General features: G+C 40.3%; 1 protein-coding gene across 1 annotated transcript in view; it reads right to left on the reverse strand.

Annotated features, from left to right (window-relative positions):
* Positions 1 to 8,241: 8,241 nt before the first annotated feature.
* Positions 8,242 to 15,534, reverse strand: part of DHFR (dihydrofolate reductase) — a 26,588-nt gene continuing 19,295 nt past the window's right edge. The window contains exons 5-6 of the mRNA XM_006870585.1: positions 12,712 to 12,808; positions 8,242 to 8,320 (exon numbers count right to left, since the gene is read on the reverse strand). Coding sequence (XP_006870647.1) covers positions 8,242 to 8,320; positions 12,712 to 12,808 — 176 coding nt within the window. The remainder of the gene's footprint in view (positions 8,321 to 12,711; positions 12,809 to 15,534) is intronic.

Consider the following 15,534-nt stretch of genomic DNA (forward strand, 5'->3'; position numbering starts at 1 on the left):
AATAAATACCACACAACAATGTGATTTGATCTCCTTTGTTTTGGTTCCAAGAAAGAGGTTTAATGGACAAGTCAGTAGATTGACAGAGAAACTTCCTAGTGTACTAGTATACATGATGTTTCCTAGGGAACAGAAAGGACAAGAGAAGATAGTTAGAAATGGCTACTACTGTAATTTTGACAACTGCCTAGTATAGTAGTATACATGATGTTTCCTAGGGAACAGAAAGGACAAGAGAAGGTATTTAGAAATGGCTACTACTGTTATTTCGCCTTTATCACAACACTAGCAAAACTGCATGTAGATTATAGGGCTCCTTTCCTACAATTTTTGGCTAGAGGATGCATCATTTCATGAGCACTAATATCTTTTCATTATAGAGTCTAATTCTGTTTCTAAATAAACAACACAAAAACCCACTGCCACAGAGTTGATTTCGATTCATAATGACCTTATACAGGATTTCTAAGTCTATGAATTTTTATGGGAGCAGACAGCCTCATCTTTTTGTTCTTGGTTTGTTTTGAATATACTTTTTACTGTGAATTGAATGAAGACTTACAGAACAGATTACAACATTCAACAAATCATACACTTCATCTCAACAATACATTCCCTCTCAGGAATATCACTTATCCCACTTCCTTCTAGTGTTTCTTGTTTCCATACCGCCTTCTTTCTCAGCTCTTCTGAATTTTGTCCTTGGTAAATGCTGACCTTTTTTTTTTTTTTAAGGCAGACACGATCATCAGCTTTACTTTCAACCAGTCACGTGTTTTGTTTCATCTCAATGATTACACTCCCCTCCCTATAACAAGAGTTATCCTGCATCCACTTGTGGCTTCCCTTTTACATCTTAGTTTTCACAAGCGAACAAAGTAAAAATATTTGATGTACAAATACAAAACAAAAATATATATTCATCTAAATGTCCAAAGGGCACATTTTTTGAGGCAGCTTCCTGTCTACAGGCACACAGCCCTTCTCAGTCCATGTGCCTAGAGTCCTCAGCTGTTTTATCTCTGTATGCCATCGCCTCTGCCACCATCTCTGCTGTCACCACTTTTCTGGGTAGGATCTCACACTCCACTCATGCTCTTCCTTCTTGATGGTCCTAGGGTCTTCTGTTCTTGAAATAAAAGATTAATGACTCACCCCTTTTGGTTACAAGGAGCTCTGGTAGCTTAGTGGTTACGAGTTGGGCTCTAACCTCAAGGTTAGCAGTTCAAAACAATCAGCCGTTCCACAGGAGAAAGATGAGGCTTTCTGCTCGCATAAAGATTTACAGCCTTAGAAACCCTATACAAGGTCGCTATGAGTCAGAACCAACTCCACGGCACACTACCACCACCACCGCCACCTTAGAGTTAGACTTCATTTGCAATTACGATTGTGGCATACTGAATCATAAAATCCTATCACCTTCATTCCCCATCCCCTTACACTAGATTCATCTGGAAAATAGGTAAACTATTCAATGGGGATTCTACCTTATATGCCACATTCTGAAACTAAACAGACTCATGAACGCTTGTAAGCCAGTCACTTTATAGCACCCCCATTTAAAAAAAATTTTTTAATTTATGATTAGCAAAGTGCTTTAATTGGATGCTTTCAGGCCTGTTTTCTTGAGGGGTGAGTCACAGGGTTACACAGTAGTCAATGGGAATACATTTAAGTTTTTGTTCTTTCCACTTGGTTTCTTCTTTTTTTTCCTTGATCAATTATCATTTTCTTTATATAAATATATATATGTATATATACATGGTGGTGGTTATGTGCTGTGGAGTCGGTTCCGACTCATAATGACCCTGTACAGGGTTTCTGAGGCTGTAAATCTTTACAGGAACAGAAAACCTTATCTTTCTCCTGTGGAACAGCTGGTAGTTTTAACAGCAGACTTTGAGGTTAGCAGCCTGATTTGGAACCGCTATGCTGTCAGAGCTCTATCGCTTGCTTCCTGGCCATCAGCCTCTTGCCGCCAGCACACAGCCTTTCTCTTTCCATGAGTCTATGTTGCAGACCGCAATCACTAAGATGTTGAAGCCCTGTGTCATGGACGAAAAACCAACACAGCGGCGCCACTCAGGCTTGCTAGCCAGGGACCCTGAGGGCCCAAGGAAGTAACCTCCGGACATCCCGGGTTTATTGGCTTTTACGAACTCACTGTTGGGCTAGCTCTGTATAATTTGCTTTAGTCCTATTAATTCATTCTATGCTTTGAACTCCAGTAATTGTAGCTTCTGAGAAAATGGTTTCTTATGTGCCTCTCTTAATGACTCCACTGTGTTGGCAGTGCTTAAGGTTCTGGGAACAAATCTCTCTGAGGAGCAAACTCTGGCCACCTGGCAAACATAGCAAACTGTTCTTTATCAAATTATTCAGTTATGTTTGATATTAACTTAATACATGAGCACTTGATATCCATGGACAAATATTAAAACAAAAACTTCTTCTAAAGCCGAGGCCTAAAAGTTCCTAGGGCAAGTTTGCTGGGAGACACTGGAGAAAAAATTCCCCTAAGGAATTCACCCAAAGTAGATTGACCAATTCTGGGGTTTTGTCCAAAGAACAATAGCGGCAGCCTTCTCAATCACCCCCAGGTGCAGACCATTAAGCTAGGAGTCCTTCTTCCTCCTGCAAGCCTCGGCCAGGCAGCTGACACAGCGGGACTCCTCCCAATCCTTTTCACCTTTTCCCATTTGAGATTAGGTGCTATAGGTATGTTAATTAGGCTTGAGAAACTGAGTTGCTGCCCTGGGATTCGAACCTGAAAAGTACCATATAACAATTTGCTTGAATTTCTGGAAAATTAAGGATGTTAGATTATCAAGACAATTTGTGATGTATGTTTTAGAATTTGTGCCTATGAATCACTGTGTCCTGTTTTGAACGATTAATCATATTTCACTTCTGTACCCTGTCTGAATAAACCCCGCTTTCCTTTGTGTAAAGCTCCTCCCTGAAATAAAACGGAGGTGCAGACGAAGCCCTCATGCGTTACTGCCTGCAGGGCTGTGCATTTACTGCCTGCAGGGGCCACACTTCCTGTAGTCCAGGGTCTGCCCGCCAGTTTCGCATCCACTCTAGTTTCGGGGTGTCTTCTTGTCTCTCTTGTGTGTTTGTATTTTTTCTCTATCTCTGTCGCCGCCAGATCTCCCTACTTCGTGAACAAAACTCTCATGTCGAGGCCGGTTCTCGACAAGCCTAGAGTCCTCAGCTGCTCTATCTCTCGATGCCCTCATTTTCTGTTTCCATCTCTGGTGTCATTGCTTCTCTGGATAGAGTCCTACATACTGTTCATGCTCTTCTTCCTTGATGGTCCTAGGGTTCCATGTTCCTGGATTGTAAGATTAACTACTCCCCTCTTTTTGTTACAAAACTTCTGCCTTTACAGTTGTGACAGTCGCAATTAGTCATGATAACAATTTCTCACTATTAAATCTTAAGAGTCTTATCCCCATCTCCTTTCACCAGATCCATCTAGACAAGATGAAAACTATTCAGTGGGGGAATTCTATCTTCCCCACACACTGAAACTAAACTCCCTCTTGAAAACTTGTAACCAGTCACTTCGTGCCTTTATAGTCCCTCCCATTTTAGGTAGCCACTGTATAAGTTGCCCGTCCCTATCAACCCTGTATACACAGGGGATAGGCTTGATCTGGATGTGAAGACTCCTTCCCTCTCAGTTGGTATTTTGAGCTACTACATCCATAGGTATAGGTCAAGTTCATCAAATTGTAGCAATTTACACTTGTTTCCTGTATTAAAAACTTTTTTTTTTTTTTAAATCTTTTAGTTGAGTTCTGATCATCAAGCCATCGAAGCTAGGTCGAGTAGGTACTATCTACAAGTTCGGGTGTTCTTGTGCATCTTCCCTCACTTCTTATCAGATGGGTGCTTTGCTCTGAACTCCAGTCCTCTATGGCTATGTCCTTTTCCATGGGCTCAGGAGTCCACAGGTCTTACCACATTTTAGACCAACCAACGCCCCCTCTTCTCTCTCTCATCTCCAGAGTCTGTGGAACGTGGTTGGACTCGACCCATTATATTCATTGCTGCCGTTCCCCCTCTTCCACTCTCCAGGAGACCAACATAGTCATTAGCAAGCTTACATGCCTGCTCATGTGTCCCCTTTGAGTTTCAGTCTTGGAGAGGGATTTGTCCTGAAGGGACTTGTTTGCTTGCCTTGATGACTTCCCAGTGAACAACTTGCTTGTTCTTGTAGTAGCCAATCAGACTGTCATTTATATTTTGGATTTTTCCTGCTGGTCTTTCTTTCAAGAAGTATCTTCTGTTCCTCTAGGTATTCTAGGCTGGTCTGCTTGTCCTTTGAAGTGGGAATGTCCCACCTCAGAAGGTTCTGGGTGAGATAGGCCCCCATTTTTGATAGTCTCTGTCTGAATTTCCCATCCCTATCAACCCAGTGGGAGTCCTGGTGTGGCGCTGTGGGTTTGTACACTGGGCTGCAAAGTCAGTTTGAACCACAAGGTCGGCGGTTCAAGCTGACCAACTGCTCCTTAAAAACCCTGTATAGGGTCGCTATGTGTCAGAACCAACTTGACTGCACTTAACAACAACCAACTCAGTGCACTGAGGAAACAAGCTTAATCCTTGATATGAAGAATCCTTTCATTTTGGTTGGAATTTTGAGCAATGACATTCATAAGCAAAGGTCCAGTTGATCAAATCGTGGCAATTTATGCTTTCTCAGTATCAAACTTCTTTATCTTTATCTGGTCAAGTTCTGGTCAGCTAGCCATCCAGCTAGGTTAAGTGGGGAATGTCTGCAAGTTTGGAAATTCACGCATGCCTCCGTGCACTTCAAATCAGCTAACTGCTGCACTCTCAACTCCCAGTGGCTAGGTCAGTGTCCATGGGCTTGGGATTTCACACATCTCTCTAAACTTTAGACCAGGTAGCCCTTCCTCTTGTCTCTCTCATCTCAAGGTCAATGGGTGTTAATAGAACATGGCCAAACTCAGCCCGTCTTTATTGCTGCATTTCCCCCACTTCCACTCACAAGTAGACCTGGGTGGTCACCACTGAGCTTACAAGACTGCTCGTGGGTTGTCTTTGAGTATCAGTCTTGGAAGGGAGTTTACCCTGAGGGTCTGACTTTTCTTGCCTTGATGCCTCTAAGGCAAACAGATTGCTTGTATTCTAGCAGTCAGTTTGCTTTTTTCCCTGCTGGTCTTTCATTCAGTAAGAATCTTCTGTTCTAGCTGTTCCAAGTTGGTCTGTATGTCTTCACATCTCAGAAGGTTCAGGGTTGGACTCAGGATTCCACCTAAGGCCCCACACTCCACAAAGACTCAAGAAGAAGCCTATTTCCCTGAGCAAATTCTAATTCCCTTTTTTAACTAATCCAATCAGTTATAAGCTAAAGACAGGTTGCAAGTTTTCTATAACCCCAATACCCAATGTTCATTTCTATCACACTTATTGTTTTAGAATAGTAGGCAGGGGAAACCAATATCCACAAGAGTCAAGCTCCTAAACATTTTCCCCCTCCTTTACTCATTCAGACTGTATCTCTATCCCTGTATCACGGAATACGGTTGTTCCAAGGTTGTATATAAATCATTATTTACCTTTATCTCATTTAGCCCATGCATACCTCCCTAAGTCTCCCCCTGTTGTCACTTGCTTATCTGGCCTCCTCTCCTTATGTATTGCCCTCTCCTTCACCTATCATGAATCTACCCACTACCCTATGAATTACTCTCCTCCTTGTCACTCCTGGTAGCCATCAATACATTTTTCTTTTTGCATGGAAATCTTCTTAAGCTTTTACAATAAATTTCATGCAATATTTTCCTTTTGTGATTGGCTAATTTCACTCAGCATATGTACTCGAGGTTCATCCATGAGGTGTTTTGCAGATTCACCGTTATTCTTCAAGATTGCATAGTATTCCATTGTATTTACTAAAGTTTGTTATCTATTCTTCCATTGATGGACACTTAGGTTGTCTCCATCTTTTTGCTATTGTGATTAGGGCTGCAAAGAACATTGGTGTTCATATATATACATGTGTTCTGGCTCATATTTCTTGTGGATATACATCAAGAAATTGTATATAATCAATTAAATATATATTATAGTTCAATCACCAAGAGGGATTGCTGGGTCATAAGGTATTTGTAGTTCCAACTTTCTGAGGAAGCATTAATTTTCCTGTTGCTGGATATCCAGATTGTTTACAATTTTGTACAAACAAGCTACAACATTCTTCTATAAATAAATCTCAGTACGCATGTAGTTTTTCTCTTGTTGTTTACCCAGGAGTGGAACAGCTAGCTTGAAGGGTGACCTAACTACGTATTGCCAATATTTTAAGTTTGATAATGTCAGGTATGGAGTCCTGGTGGGGTGCTGTGGGATACAGCACTGGACTGCAACAGCCACAAGAACAGCATTTCAACTCAACAGCTGCTCCTTAGAAACCCTACTCAGGGTTGCTGAGTTGGAACCAACTTGACCGCATTGAACAAGTATTGGTGAGAATGTTACACCCAAATGGTGTGATGGGGTGTATCGTTGTGGATTTAATTTACATATTACTAATAATTAGTGGGAGTCCTGGTGTAGTACTGTGGGTTAATGTGCTGGACTGCAAGGTTGGTTTGAACCACAAGCTTGGTGATTCAAGTTCACCATCCCATCCTTGGAAACCCTATACAGGGTTGCTTTGAGTGGGAACTGACTCAGTGACATTTAACAAGAACAATGATTAGTGGGAACATGTATCTCTCCATTATTTACCGGCCAGTTAATTGTTGAGTTCTATAAGTTCTAGATACTAATACTTAAAGTTGTTATGTGCCGTGGAGTCAGTTCCGACTCATAGCGACCCTGTACAGGGTTTCCAAGGCTGTAAATCTTTATGGGCGCAGAACACCTCATCTTTCTTCCACGGAACAGCTGGTAGTTTCAAACTGCTGACCTTGTGGTTCACAGCCTGATTCGTAACCACTACACTACCAGAGCTCCTTCATAGTACTTCTGGTTATATTCATAGCAGACAGCATTCCCTTTTCTTTTTTGTGGTTTTTAAGTCCTATGCAGTACTGATTCCTAATTTTTGTGTATAACCAATTTTCTTGTTTGTTTCTTAACCTCTACAGAAGACTTTAAGGAACCCTGGGAGTGTAGTGGGTTATGAATTGGGCTGAAATTTGCATGGTCAGCAGTTAGAATCTATCAGATGCTCTGTGGTAGAAAGATGAGGCTTTCTGTTCCTGTAAAGATTTATGGCCTCAGAAACCATATACGGGGTTGCTGTGCATTAGAACTGACTGTTGTTGTTAAGTACCGTGGAGTCGGTTCCGACTCATAGTGACCCTGCACAGGGTTTCTGAGGCTACAAATCTTTACAGGAGCAGAAAGCCTCATCTTTCACCTGCGTGACATCTGGTAGTTTCGAACTGCCGACCTTGATTGAGGTTAGCAGCCCGATTCATAACCACAACGCTACCAGAGCTCCTTTAAGTTTATTTTTAGATTCACTTATTTTGGGTTCTAGTAAGTCATTTTTCATCCATTACATCTTTAAATTTTTAATTTTAGTCATTATGCTTGCTATTAAGAGTCCTTTTTAAAAAAAAAAAAAAAAAGTAACAGCCCACAGAATTTCATGGAAGATCAGAAACAAAATTTCTAAAGGTCTAAGACTTTTTCTTCTGTTTTATCATCAAAAATTAGTCTTCTGACTGACTCTTTACTGTTTCTACTTAATGTACCCAAGTTCTCAATTCACTGATACCATTAAAATGAAAAGAACTTTTACCACATACAGTCCGGATAACTCACAGTCCAATTTTGATACAATTTTCTGTTAAAGCCTGACTTAAAATCTTTCTGTTTTTAATAGATTCCCACCATTTGCTTTAATCTATCTAACTCCTATTTCTATAGGCCTTAATGTTAACTCATGCTACCAGGGGCTCTTCCACTTTCAGCTGTCTTAGCAGACCCGCCTAACTGTACACGTAGGCGGGTATAGACTCAATCCTGGCCCATGAGGGAGAGGCATTTTAGTAGTTATAATAAGAAAAGTTGCACAAACGACATCTGATAGTGTATTTAGGATTGATGGAGGAAAAAACAAAAACACTGCTTAGAAACAACTATCCATAGATCAAAAGCCAACAAAATCTTTTTCCTAATGTTAAAATACATAATTCTTTGTAGAGGAAGAGAACACCTTGAAGTACATCAGGAGATGGTTTCATATTAATCATTCTTTTCATATACTTCAAATTTGTACTTAATGCCTTTCTCTTCTTGCACAGCAGAAAGAACACCTGGGTATCTGTAAAAGAAAAACATGCAGAGTTAAATAATGTTTCGGTGAAAAATAGAGCTTTCCTGACACTCAGCCCAAAGGTATCAACAGTGTATAAAGCAAATGCAAGTTTTTCTTTCTTCTTTGCTCTTCACCACGGTAAGCCACTGTTAGACTGCCTGAATACTGTGCAAATATACTACGCATGAAAATCCTAAGAAGAAATTTAAACTTTAAACTATACAGAAGATTAGAAAATAAGAAGTATAATTTCTCCTTCTCCTTTTCTTCTTTCCCTACCGCACACTACTGTTAGCAATTTCTCTTGTGTCTTTACACTGTATTATCCAGCTAATATGAAATTTCTTCAGAACTTTTTCACCATGTTCTTGCCATCAACTTTCCATGTGGGCAGAAGAAAAAGAAAATTCAACCCCTGCCTGTATACCAGCACAACAGAAGTGACAGACAAGCCTTGCATGACAGAATCTGTTCTAATTCTCCATTACGTGGCTTACTGCAACTCTTTTGCTAAAATCTGCTATTTTTAGAGGAGTCCTGGTATGGCGCTGTGGGTTAATGTGTTGGACTGAAAAATCGGTCTGAACTGCAAGATCAGTGGTTCAAGCTCACCAGCTACTCCTCAGAAACCCTATAGAAGGTGCTGTCGAGTTGGTTCTGACCTTATGCAAAAAAGAACGAAACACTTGAACCCATTGCTGCTGTCACTGTGCCAATCCATCTTGTTCGGGGGTGGGGGGGGGTCCTTTCTTGTTCTCTCCGACCTTCCACTTTACCAAACTTGTAGAGTAGGGGTCTACATAAGCACTCCTATTTAAATCTCAGCATCTCCAACATAATGGTGAGTTGACTAATTTGAGATTACGTTATTTTGGTAAAAAATACAATTAAAATACGAAGTGGTATTGGAGAAGAATATTAAAAGTACCATGGGCTTCCAGAAGAACAAACAAATCTGTCTTAGAAGAAGTATGAGATGAATTGACACAGTGGCAAAAACAATGGGTTCAAATGTAACAACAATTGTGAGGATGGCTCAAGACCGGGAGATGTTTTGTTCTGTTGCGCACAGGGTCAGAACTGACTTGACGGCACCTAACAACAACAACGTATAAAGAAAAGCAGCTTTCTCTGGAAAGATTTGTATGTAGAGGAAAGAGCTGTTTCTATATACCAGACATGTTCAGAGATGGTTTTGGCCCACTGTTTTAGCAGTAGTATTTCCTCCTTACCATAACCCACACCTTTTAAAATAAATGATTTTACTATACCAACTTTAAATCATAATTTAAATTTCTTTGGAATGAGTCACAAAAAGAATCATCTATACCCACCCCCGCCACCAAATTCTCAACTAGTGCTGAGATTGTCAGTTAATAAGACAAAGGAAAAGTATAAAGAAGTTATTTCTAAAACCATGAAAAATAACTTAGAAATGAGTATCTATTGGCCTGGTATTTGTTTTACATTACAAGGATCTTAAAGAGTCACCTATAATGAGAAGAGTAAGATTTGCAAAGGTATTTAATATGGAGCAGGTTTACATAATAATCTATTCCAGTCAGTAGCAGAGAGATAAGAAATAGGGGACAATAAAGATCGATATTTATATCATGTGAGAATCATCAACCTAAGCAGTACAAAAGAAAATATACAAGTGGGCTTCAAAATGTGCGTTGAAAACTGGAATTAAAAGATAATCGGATTTTCCCACAAGATTTTTGAAGCCTTGGACAGGTGTGACAAAGTAACAACTAATTTTACATTGTTGTTGTTGGTTAAGTGCCATCAAGTCAGTGCCGACTCATAGTACCTGTATGAGGAGTAGCTGGTACGTATGAACTGCCGGCCTTGCAGTTAGTAGTCCAATGCTTATCCTACTGTGCCACACCAGGACTCCATAAACATATGATATCCTACCCACAAAAGTATAGGTTTTGCAAGTAGTCACTTTTGCAGACTGTAAGCAAAAGTCTTGTGTTTTAGCAATTTAGGAGTCCTGGTGTGGCGCTGTGGGCTAATGCGTCAGACAGCAAAGTTGTTTGAAATGCAAAGTCAGTGGTTCAAGCTCACCAGCTGCTCCTTGGAACTTGATGGCACTTAACAACAAGAGTTCTTAATAATTTCCAATTTTCTTTAGGCCTAGTTAAGGGCTAGGAGTCCTGGTGTGGTGTTGCAGGATAAGCACTAGACCTCAAGGTCAGTTTGAACTGCAAGGTTGGCGGTTCAAACTCACCAGCTGTTCCTTGGAAACCCTATACAGGTCGCTATGAGCTGGAACTGACTCGACGACACTTAACAACAGTTAAGAGTTAAAGAAAATCAAATATTTCATTTGATTAAACATTATTACTGTAGATGTGTAACAATGGGCTCAAATGAAGCGATGATTATGAGGTTAACACAGGAAGGTGTAGGGTTTGGGTCTGTTGTATAGGGGGTCACTATGAGTTGGAACTGTCTCTACTGCACCTAAAACAGTAACAGCAGCAACAGTAACCCTAAAGGTTGCCCATACATTTACTCAGACCTGGTTCTGAATAGTCTTTTAGAAGGCATTTCAAAAACAACAACAAAAAAAACTTGTACAACTGAAAGAATATGCTGGTCTAAACGAAAATGGGTCTAAAATGTTGATCTAATTAATATTCTTACTTTTATTCTCCGTAGCCAATGGCTGAAAATTGCTTTTAACCTAAAATGTTATGAATTTTCAAAATTGGGAGTCTCAACTCTATAGTTGTCATGGATTGAACTGTGGCCCCCAAAATAAGTCAATTTGGCTGGACCATGATGCCTAGTAATTTGACAGTTAAGCAATGGCATAATGTGGCAGTGATACAATTTAGTAATCCTCTCCCATACGTGATCTGATGGGACCAGCCCTGATCCAATGTAAGTGGAGGTTCCTTGGGGTGTGACCTGCATTACCTATTATCTTACAAGAGATCTGAAGTGAGAAAAAGAGAGCAGAGGAGAGGGACCTACTCTCACCGAGAAAGCTAAGCCAGGAGGAAAGCGCGGTTCTTTGGTTCAGGTTCCTTGTGCTGAGAACCGCCTCAACCCAGGGAAAGATTGATGCCAAGACACCTGGAGATCACCAAGGACTCTAGGCCCACAGAGCTTGAAAGGACACAAGGACCTTCCCATTCCCCACCCCTGAGCTGACTGAGAGAAAGCCTTCCTTGGCATCCTGAATTTGAAACGTTTAGCCTCCTAAATTGTGAGATTCCATTGGTCTGTTAAGGCCATCTCCTTGTAGCATTCGTTACACTAGATAATGGAGACAACAGTAAAGCTATTCTTTCTCTCCATCTCCATGCTGCTACCACTTTAATTCAAGCTTCATCATCTTTCATTTGAACTACTTCAATAACTTCCTAATTGGTCTCCTTTCTTCACTCTTGAACCCTTACAATCTATATAAGACTAAATATAATTTAGTCTCCATAAAGTAGCTAGAACGATGTCATCCTCTTTTCAGAACCTTCTCAACTTGCACTTGGTCTGGGCCACACCCCATCCACAGTAGTCTTTAGTTACCCTGGGAACATGATAAGCTGTCCTCAGGCCTCTGCACTAGCTATTTCCCAGTGTACAGAATGCTCTTCCCTGCTCTTGGCATGACCAGCTTCTTGCCATACAGAACTCAACACAGACCTCAATCATGACTTCAGAGAGTACTTCTCAGACTACAGACTACACAGAATCTCCCTCATCACAGTGTTCTCTCTGCACAGCACCTCTTTTGACATTTCTCTGTTGTTTGCCACCTTCCCCACGACTAGAATGAATATAAGCTCCTGTGGAGCAGGGATACCTTAGTAATACTGCTGGCCCAATGCTAGAACAGTATCAGGTGCTGAAAACAAATCTGGTGGAATGAATTAATGATTCTTCTCAATTTCATTGAATCCTGGTGTAGCGCTACAGGATCAGCACTAGATCGCGTGGTCAGTTTGAAATGCAAGGTCAGCGGTTTGAACTCTCTAGCTACTACTCAGAAACCCTATACAGGGTCACAATGAATCGGGACCGACTTGATCGCACTTAACAACTTCTAGATTTCAGTAAAATCATTAAATCCTGAACATTCCCAAATCTATTATAGATTTCCCAAAATTCCTGTTATTGTTGTTAAGTGCCATCTAGTTGCTTCCAACCCACAGCGACCCTGTATAAGGTTTTCAAGGAGCAGCTGGTGGGTTTGAACTGTCAACCTTGTGGTTCACAGTCCAGTTCTGATCCTACAGTGCCATACCACGAGTCCTACAGTAGTTGTCTATAAGACATGCTGGTAGCCTGACTGAATTCAATCTGAAAAGATGTGATCTTTTCTACAATTCTTACACAGGAAATCCAAAGAAGTTATTCCAATTAATAAATAATATACTTACTCTGGGAGAAGTCTGTACTTCTCTAAATCAATTTCAGGAAAAAATGTGTCACTTTCAAATTCCTGCATGATCCTTGTCACAAATAGTCTAACGTGGCCTGGTTGGTTGATGGCATCCTTTGAAACAAGACAAAACATTATCAGTTTCATTATTCAACCTGTGCCTAAAGACATAGAAACTCTAATTATTTTTAAAATTAGATAACCAAGTTTGTAATAGGTATTAAAAGATGTGCTACATAACTCGCTACCTCTATAGTATGCTATATAAGTGTCCTATTGTTTAGTTCCACCACTCCTGTCATTGTGTTGTACTGAAGTTAAGCGCTTGGCTGTTCGAATGTGGTAGTCTGTCTGCTTCCATCATAGAAGTATTGCTGCATTTGAATTATGATGTTGGAGAAGCATATTGGAAATACCATGGACTACCAGAAAAACAAACAAATGTGTCTTGGAAGAAGTACAGCTAGAATGTGCCTTAGAAGTGAGGACATGTTGTTAGGAGGGACCAGTCCCCGGAAAAGGACATCATGCTAGGAAAAGTGGAGGGTCAGTGATAAAGAAGACCCCAGTGAGATGGAATGACACAGTGGCAGCAACAATGAGCTCAAATATAACAACTGTGAGGATGGGGCAGGCCTAGGCAGTGTTTGGTTCTGTTGTGCATATGGTCTCTAGGAGTTGAGACTGTATAGAGGGCACTGAATAACACTGTTGAGTTTGGGGTCCTGAGAGATGTGCCTTTGCCATGTTGAAAACAGTCCTAATCATTATGAATAAGTATGAGTGAACTTAAATATTTTTGGCTTCTAGTTTGCATACAAGGACTCCTTTTTAATTTAAGCATTCAGTTCCCCACTATCTTTGGTTGTAGCTTTAAGAATCTCAAATTGTCCAGTTAGTAAAATTTACATATGCACATATGGGTAAGATGGACTCCTGGTTTGGAACTGCAGGATCAGCACTGGACTGCAAGCCACAAGGAAACCCTACCTAGACAGGGTCACCGTTAGTCAGGACTGAATACCACATTTATATAATAATATTCAGTAATACTTCCAGGTGTCAGGAAAGCTACAGTGTTAGCCGGCAATTTATTCTGCCTCTTGTTAAAATAGTTCTTGATCTCATACTGTTAGTGACTGGTGAAATCACTGACTTCAGTACTGATGAAAGTTTCTCTAAAAAAATGGTCTCGGGGTAAATCTCTAAAAATTCAAATAAAAAGTAAAGTTGTTGTTAAGTACCACAGACTTGGTTCCAACTCTTAGCGACCCTATGTAGGGTTTGAACTGCTGACCTTGCGGTTCGCAGTCCAGTGCCACACCAGGAGTCCTAAAATGTTATGAGTCCTATTTTGAATTTATGGATAACAAACACTGAAAAGTATATATATATATTGTTGTTAAGTGCCATCGAGTCGGTTCCGACCCCATAGCGACCCTGTATAGGGTTTCCGAGGCTGTAAATCTTTACAAGAGCAGAAAGCCTCATCTTTCTCCTGTGGAATCACTGGTAGTTTCGAACTGCTGACTTTGAGGTTAGCAGCCCAACTCATAACCACTATGCCACCAGAGCTCCTTATATATATTTTTTTCAGCTTGGAGAATGACAAGTTTCTAGTGTTTGTTATCCATAAAATACAAATAAGGATGTAGAGTAAATTTTACTTTTTATTTTCAATAATACCATTTATATTAAATAATCTATTTTCTTGCCCTAATAAAATAAATAACAAATTCTTTACAGTAAGATTATATAAGCTGAAGAAGTAAAATGATAAAAGCTGAAGAGACTACAGCAGCACCATTAGAAGTTGATAATATAAGAAGGTAAACTTTCTCTATAAAGGTCCAGATGTCAAATATTTTAGGGTTTGTGGCTCATACAGTTTCTTACCTTTGTAGGCAAAAGCAACTATAACCAAAAACACAAACTTGTGGTAGAATCAATTTACACTCAGTGACCCTATAGGACAGAGTTGAACTGCCCCATAGGTTTCCTGAGCTATAAGGAGCTCTGGTAGCATAGTGGTTACGAGTCGGGCTGCTAACATGAAGGTCAGCAGTTCAAAACTACAGTATGTTCCATGGGAGAAAGATGAGTTCTGCTCCCATAAAGATTTATAGCCTTGGAAACCCTATGCAGGCTCACTATGTGTCAGAACTGACTCCACAACACACCACCACCACCAATCTTTATGGAAGCAGACTACCGCATTCAAACAGCTGAGCACATAACCACTGGGCCCCCAGGGCGCAAAAGCAATCCTCGTTGTTAAGTGCTGGCAAGTCAGTTCTGACTCACTGCGACCCTCTATAAGGTTTCCGAGGAGCAGCTGGTGGGTCTGAATTGCCGACCTTGTGGTTCCAAATCCACTGAAGATCAACAGTGCCACACTAGAAGTCCCAGAAGCAATCACTGACAACACAAAATGATTGGTTCTGGTTGTATTCCAACGAAACTTTATTTATGATAAAAGGCTGGTGGGCCTGATTTGGACCATAAAGGATGATTTACAAGTGGTTGTAAAGTGAGTTAGGCACAAAATTTCTATAAATGCATTTATAAACTTACATTGTTTGAAGGATATATATTACAAGAGAATATCCTATTGAATCATTCAGAATGTGAAAAATACTGAAAAAACATATAGCACTTGTTTTGTTAGGAATTAACACTTGTCCTTTCCCATCATTACAAATGAGGAATGTAAAAGGTTATAGAAAGAGGAAACAGTTTTTATAATCCTATCGACGGTCATTTGCTCAGCATACAGGTTGAATAAGTATGTTAAAAGAATACAACCTTGTTGCACACCTTT

This window comes from Chrysochloris asiatica, unplaced genomic scaffold (assembly GCF_000296735.1).
Source record: "Chrysochloris asiatica unplaced genomic scaffold, ChrAsi1.0 scaffold00145, whole genome shotgun sequence".
NCBI classification, from domain to species: domain Eukaryota; kingdom Metazoa; phylum Chordata; class Mammalia; order Afrosoricida; family Chrysochloridae; genus Chrysochloris; species Chrysochloris asiatica.